This window comes from Rattus norvegicus, chromosome X, assembly GCF_036323735.1.
Source record: "Rattus norvegicus strain BN/NHsdMcwi chromosome X, GRCr8, whole genome shotgun sequence".
In the NCBI taxonomy this organism is placed as follows: Eukaryota; Metazoa; Chordata; class Mammalia; order Rodentia; family Muridae; genus Rattus; species Rattus norvegicus.
The window spans coordinates 133658509-133665657 of record NC_086039.1 but is presented as its reverse complement, the minus strand read 5'-3'; the positions used below and the strand labels follow the sequence as shown (position 1 = coordinate 133665657).

General features: G+C 46.2%; 1 protein-coding gene across 3 annotated transcripts in view; it reads right to left on the bottom strand.

Moving 5' to 3' along the window:
• Positions 1 to 662: 662 nt before the first annotated feature.
• Arhgap36 (Rho GTPase activating protein 36) overlaps positions 663 to 7149 on the bottom strand; it is a 29000-nt gene continuing 22513 nt past the window's right edge. For 2 of the 3 annotated variants that reach the window (XM_063280533.1, XM_063280532.1), the window contains 11 exons: positions 6056 to 6121; positions 5273 to 5508; positions 4867 to 5059; positions 4589 to 4644; positions 4183 to 4333; positions 3520 to 3668; positions 3200 to 3376; positions 2908 to 3005; positions 2658 to 2782; positions 2114 to 2278; positions 663 to 1919 (listed from right to left, as the gene is read on the bottom strand). In XM_063280533.1, coding sequence (XP_063136603.1) covers positions 1771 to 1919; positions 2114 to 2278; positions 2658 to 2782; positions 2908 to 3005; positions 3200 to 3376; positions 3520 to 3668; positions 4183 to 4333; positions 4589 to 4644; positions 4867 to 5059; positions 5273 to 5508; positions 6056 to 6121 — 1565 coding nt within the window. In that variant the 3' untranslated portion in view covers positions 663 to 1770. The remainder of the gene's footprint in view (positions 1920 to 2113; positions 2279 to 2657; positions 2783 to 2907; positions 3006 to 3199; positions 3377 to 3519; positions 3669 to 4182; positions 4334 to 4588; positions 4645 to 4866; positions 5060 to 5272; positions 5509 to 6055; positions 6122 to 7149) is intronic. The other variant, XM_229133.11, reaches the window with a different exon arrangement.

The window sequence follows — 7149 nt, the reverse complement described above, 5'->3', positions numbered from 1 at the left end:
CTTCCCCCATATCAGCCCATCTTCTCTTACAGGATCCCCTTTATTCCTTGCCTCCTCTCCTTCTTATTCACCATTATCTTCCCCTTCGTCCCAGGCCATTTGCTCATCTCTATCCACAGTCATCCCTTCCTCTTTGTTAAACATCATTATTCCCTATTAGGCCCTGTCATCCCCTCTTCTTTATTCCCTGTCACCAGTTATTCAGTGTCATCCCCACTTTTTTATTCCCCATCCCAACCCTTATCCCATACCATCCTCTTCTTTATTCACCATCCTTTCTCCCCTTTAACTTCCATTTCCTTTTGATTCCCCATCACCCTTCTCCTTTACACCATATCATTCCCTCCTCTTCATCCAGTATCATCGCTCCCATTTATTTCATATCTTCTTTATACTCCTTAACTCTTTATCCCACGTCATGCTCTCTTCTTTATTTCCATCACCCCTTATCTCATATCACCCACTGCCCCCTTTTTATTCCACATCCCCTCTCCCTTTTATATCATGTCATCTCTTCTTCTTCTTCATTTCCTATCAACCCCTCCCCTTTATTCATCCTTCTTGTCTTAGTTCCAGCTTCAGATCTTCATTTGGAGCTTCCCGAATTACGCCCCCCCTCCCCAAATTGTAAGCGGAAAAAAAAACACACTGTACACCATGAATATGCTGCTGTCACAACACAGATGTTTATTAATGATGAAATGCCAGAGAAGTTTTAACAATCACAAATCTTCGAGCTCTGTGGTTGTTACCCATTGTATGATCAGTTTCTATCCCTCAATACAATACATTCTTCATTCTAAGGACCTTAGCTGTTGTTACCCATAAATATCAGTTATAATTTGGATGTCAGACATAACCCATATCTGTGTTTTACCAGAGCAAGTCCCGCAAATTTGTACCGTCCTGCATAGAGGATCTACAGAGACGATAAGGAAGAGTGTTTGTAATCAGGTGATTTTAACTACTTGGAACTATGTGTCTGTGCCTAACTAGTTGTTTTGCTGACAACAGAGGTGTGAACACCAGCTGTCTTTAAAACAGGTCCAGGACTAAAATCTAATTTTTTCCTCTAACTTTTGACCCCAGAAAAGCTAGTTAGGCTTACACTTGAGGTTTCCCCGTTGGCATGTCCTGAGCAAAACTGCACAGAATTTTTTTGGAGTGGCTGTTTGACGAGCCATTGGTCTAAATAATTTGAGGGGAGAAATTTCTGAGGCGGTGGAGTTGCTGCGGGGACACGGCTATGAGTTGGCATGACATAGTTTAGTATTAATTGTTTGTCAGCTGTCAGTAGGCTGACCTAACATTCTAACATGCCTCTTGAGGGTCTTTCCAGTGAGCTCTTAGGAGGAGGGTAGGAAAGTCAGGAAAAGCATGCAATTCCCTTGTGGGGAGGGAAAGCACCTCGAGATTTGTGAGCTTCTCTGGGACAGATGTTTACCACAAATGTAACATCAATTAAAGGAAGGGGTTGCTGTAGTGGGAGAAAGCCTGGATCAGGGGTAAAAGAGAAGGCAAGGTAGCACCAGGGAACCTGGGCATGACACAGAAATATCTCTGCTTTTACCAGCTAAAGATACCAAGCATCCCCAGTAATGGGGCTGTCAGTGTATTTAGAATTCCCATCCTGACCCGAGCATCAGGTGGAACTCCATCTTATCATCTTATCTTTAGTCCTTTGTCTTCAATACTCTACTGTTTCCTGTGACATTCCAGGTCTACCCCCACCCTTTTCCCCTGTCCGGCACCTTAGAGAAGGGAAAACATCTAAGGAAAGAAGCCAGTGCCAGATTTGCCCTCCTTCTCCCGGGGCACACGGGGCAATGGGCGCTCTGCATTGGGGGGGTTACCAGCGCCTTCATCCTTGTCACGGGAACGGGCAGTGCCAGCAGGCACAGCGGGCTCCTCAGAGGAACCTGGAAAACAGTAACAATGTTAACTTCTTAGTTTTCTAGACTTCATAATTTGCAAACAGTTTAATACACTAAAAACCTAGTTTTGAGTTTCAAATACAGTACAAGGCAAAAAAAAAAAAAGCAGAGTTTTTCATTGTTGTTTGGGGCATTTACATTATCTGGGATTCCATTAATGACTGGGACTTCATCATTACCTGGCATTTCATCAGCATCTGAGTCGGTATCTTCGTTGTTTGGAATTACATCAAGATAGGGAACCTCTGCAAGATCCGGATGGTCCTCGTCTTCAAAATCTGAGTCATCTTCAAAGTCATAGTTCATGCCATCTCCAAAGTTCACATCTGGGGCTCCTTCGGGGTCTGAAACCACATGAAAATAAGGTAAGTCTTCAAAGTTCAAGGTCTCTATGAATATGCTCAAGGGGAGGTAGATCATCAAAATTTAGGCTGTTATCACCATCCTCACCATCCCCTTCCTCATCCTCATCATCACCTTCTTTATCAAATTCTCATATGCCCATGTGCTCCATGAATGTAGAAAGGTCTTATGGGATTTCAAGACCTTGACCTTCCCATGAAACAATTCACTCACTGAAATATGCAAATCCTAATGCTTCGTTTACAGACCTAACATTCTCTGAGGATTCACGTTCCTTCAGGAGCTTAGGTTCAGCACAAATCCAGCTCTCTGGAAGGGCTTTGCCTTCTTCGAGGGACTGACCATTGGGAAGTGCCTGACCTTTAGAAGGGAGCTGACCTTCATCAAAGGGCTGGCTCTGAGCAAGGATAGCAGCCTGGGCTTCGGCAGAGTTGTCCACAGGATCAGAAAGTAAAGCGTCCTCCTCCATCTTTATGCGAGCACTCCTGCATGGGAGAAGAAGGAAGAAGTTAGTAGGTTTGCCACAAAGTTTGTTAATATCAAAATAGTATGAAACTGTAAGCTCTGTAGGGTAAATATAAACAAGCCAGAGAGTTAAAACTACACTCACTGGATCTTCCTCAGATTGCGGCGTCTGATAAAATCCAGGGCTTCAGGGCTGGACTTCCACACACGCTTAGCAACCTGCTTCTGAATATGGGGGGGCACCTAAAGGTAAAAGTAGTAACCTTAATTGCATATCCCTTTTCATTTATACTGATCTTTATTAGGTATTCAGGACTGAAGGCACTGTAATGAGCAAATGGAGGATTTTAGTCTTGGTTATCCACATGGAACTCTCCCTTTTTTTTTTGTGAATAGAAGAATGTGTGGAATAAGTCTATTCAAAAATCCCTACTTACCTGGAAGAGGATGTCCCAGTTATCAATCATGGCGCGAACCACATTAACAGATGCAACATAGTGATCAATCCCCAGTTTAGTCTTCCTGGATTCCCTCTTGGCCAACTTCCCCTTCTTCAGGAGAGAAGTTCCAAACACCAAAGCCAAGTTAGTGGAAGTCATTCGGTTACCTGGGACCTAGGTAAAAAAGTGGGATCAACCTTGAGGGGGTACCAGATGCTATGCAAATAGATGTACAATCTTTTTATTGTTGTATTTCCCCTCTTTACCCACTTTATAACCATGTTACTTTCACTACCCTTCCCCACAATTGTTTTTACCAGCTGTCCATCAAGGCCAATGGAGTCCTCGCAGTTCTCAGTGACTTTATGCAGTGCCTTCAGCAGACGTTCAAGGGTATCACTGTGGCAAGGTGGCATCAGGTAGACCAGAAGCTGCAGGGCAGAAACCTGATCCTGGGGCTTCAGAGCTAGAGGAAGGAAATGGGGCTGACTTAGAGGGCTAGCCTTGGCAGCAACCTGATATCAAAGGAGAAAGTGTTCTGCTTCGTGGTTGCTAGTGACTGGAAAAAGAACCCAGGCAGCAGGCTTTTGCTTTCTTGCAAAATATCTGACCGACATCAGGGTCTCTAAAAACAAGAAGTCCCCTCTGAACCTCAAAATTAAATCTCTAGAGAGTCTAGGTTCTTCTTTGCCCAAAGGGGCACATCTAACAACCTCCAGAAGCTTAAGAGAAATTTCCAATGAACAGATTTATAAGAGAACGGTAAGAGACACAAAAAACTGGGAGACGGTTTTACTAATGCTTTTATTTTCATGAACAAATAGTAACTGTGTGTTCTGTAAAGATTATGTTTCCTATTCTGTTGTTCATTCTACCCTAGATTCATGGGGATTCTCTAGCATGAGTTCTCTCACTATGTTCCCCAGATTTGAGTATGGTTTTTACCCCTTGCCACCAACAATGGAGGGCGGAAAACTCACTCGCAGTCAGGAGGAAGGACATGTACAGTTCATCAGGCAGCAGAGAGTCCTTCATCTCACGAAAAAACTCCTTGAGGAGTTCAGCCACATCATTGACATTCACACTGTCATCCAGGACAATATCCATGCCTTTGTCAAATAACTCACGAAGCTAAAGGAGGGAAAAGAAGATGTGAAATGTCTTCCTTGCCTACCATTGGCCGGATCTTGAATACTTCTTCAAAAAGTGGCAGGCTTCAGTAAAGAAATCTGGCTACATAGGCTATCTAAGGGTCTATAAAGAAGACCTTAGCGCCCCCCCCCCACACACACTGTCAATCATGACACTGCACTATGTGTATGAGAGAATCCTTATTTCTATCTTTCTTTTCTTACCTAAAGAACAAACATGTAAATACATGTTTACCTCAATCACCCTCCGCAGAGAGTACTCGATGGTGAAAATCCCCACAGAGCTTAAGCCTGAAAAAAAAGACCAGAAACGGTGAGTATCTATGACCCCTGTTCCCCAATTGTGTTTCCCTTGTTCTCCCTAAGCATCTGAATCCCAATTTTCAGTGGGATTATCAGGGGAATGCTACTAAAGCCTTCCATCCCACAACTTCTTTCCCTTTCTAGAGCATTCTTCCTTTTTTTTTCTTTAGTTGCCTCCTCCCTTGATTTAACCATTTGAGGCTTCCTTACCATGTTTCTCAATGAATTTGCAGCAAGTCTCAACAATGTGAGGGATTTGTTGAGCAATTGGGTTGAGGCTCATCTTCCTTTTGGATCCCAGAAGTCGCTGGCCAATAGGCAATGAAAGCTGTGAGAGCTGCAGGATCTGCAGCAGCAGGGCTCCATTCTCCAGTTCAGCTACGCTATCCACAGAAATTGCACCCTGTGGGAAAATCCAGGCTATCTTGAAATGGAGGATTAGGAGTAACCACTGGGATATTCCTAAATGGTGAGTGACATCTAGAACTTGACAGTCTCTCTGTGGTAAGACAAGCCCACTCTTTCTATTTCTGTTCAGCCCCTACAACATAAGGACACAAGCTTTGACCTTTTTCCACAGAAACCCCCTCCCTGAAACCTGGAAGACTGAACTCACTCGGCGCCCACGGCGAGTGAACTCTCTGGGCAGAGTAGGCTCATTCCTCCTGCGACTGAAAAAGCGCCTCATGCGTCCAAACATTCTCTGCACCACGTTTCCCCGACGACGACGTCCAGTGGAACCGTTGATATCTTCAACCTGCATGTTGTCTGTCAGTTCCCGTTGCTTGCGGCGGGTAAGCTCGTTCACCAGAACTTCTTCCAGGCGGATACCGAAGGTCTTGAGTGATGCAGCTGGGAAAGAATGAGAAATTTCAAAGACCTGCAGCACTTATATTAGGAGAAACTGCATGGGCTTATAGCACTCTTGTAATCAATCATTCACAATAGACCCTACTCCCCCGGGGCCCGCAGCGCCCCTCCCTGGGAAGTGAGACCCTGAAGTGGTTAGGTTAAAAGGACTTGGTGTCACTCAACTACCAGATGTGGCTCAAGGATTCATCCCTGCCTATGTCTTGCCAGTGCAGGACCACCTTGAAGCAATGAGCAAGATTTATTTAAATTGATCTGCCTGTTGTGTGTCTACAGGGAAGCTAAGGCAAGTTTAAGAGGATCACCCCAAAAACCAGCAGCTATTCCTCCATTTCTTGAAATAAACCCCTGGGAGGGTGTTTCTGGGAGGGAGAGTGAAGAGTCTTCGCGGGCAATAAGCATTGGCCGTTTCCAGTATCCAGAGGCACACTATCAGAGAGGAGCTTGCATTTTATTGAGAGACAGAGAGAGAGAGAGAGAGAGAGAGAGAGAGAGAGAGAGAGAGAGAGAGAGAAGCCCCCTCACTCACCCCTGTCTTGGCCTCTCAGCATCTGAAACCACTTCTGCAGGGTGTTTGGACGGTCAGTGGGTTGAACTACAGAAGGAAAAAAGAAAAGACATATGCATTCACATAAGTGAGAAGTAAATTAAACATTGCATTGATATGTAGCCACGGGAGGTGGAGGTGGCGCTCTGTCCAGCCCAAGAACAGTGTTTGCTTTCGCCCAGCCTCAGTTTCCCCATCTGACAACAAGACTAGCTCCACCTAGCACATGCAAGGCTCCAAGAATTTTGCCTAAGCTGTTTAATGCGCCAGACGCATCTTACTATGAACCAGTAATCGCTCAGCACACTTAAAACATAAATTCAAAAGCTCAGAGGCGCTCCCGATCATGCAACAGGCGAGGGGAGGGGCTCTGCCTGCAGCGCCACCACGGGTGAGGGTCGCCAAGTTACTGCGGAAGCGCTCACGCGCGTTTTTGCCTTCGCTCCCTCTGCTGCGGTGAGAGAATCGGCGACACCTGGCTGTGTCTCGGCGCCAAATCCCGCAGTGGTGACTGCCAGGGGTCTCCTCGCTCTTTGCTTCACTCAGTTCTGGCTGCATCAGGGGTGCGCGCCTAGCAGTCCTAGCTCCTACCCTTGCACTTCCCAGTCTTAAGGGAGCGCCCCTCTAGCAGCGCGAACATCCCCCACCTCCCCATAGAGCCCGCAGCCAAATCTGTGCGCATACCCCTGAGGTCTTCCCGGGGTGCTAGAAATCGTGTCCTGTACCTGGTCCCCTCAGCCAGCAGGGCTGGGTTGCGCTCGGAGCGCACCTCCCGCAGCCAAATCTCAAGCCCGCACCGCCAGCCCGCTCTTTGCCCAGGTTGGCGCGTGTCTCTCCGCCTCTTTCTCGCTGTCTCTATCTCTCTCAACCGCTCAGTCTCTTCCTGTCCCACACCTCTTTTAGAGTGTCCCTTTGAGCTCTGGTCCCTCTCTGCCCGATTCTCCCACTACACCTGGTGTGCCCCGTTTCTTCACCTGTCCTCGGGCTTACCGGATTTACCATTCCCTTAAAACCCCAGGCTTCAACTGAACTCAACTAATCTTTTACCTTTTCTGAAATTTAACAAACAGTATCTA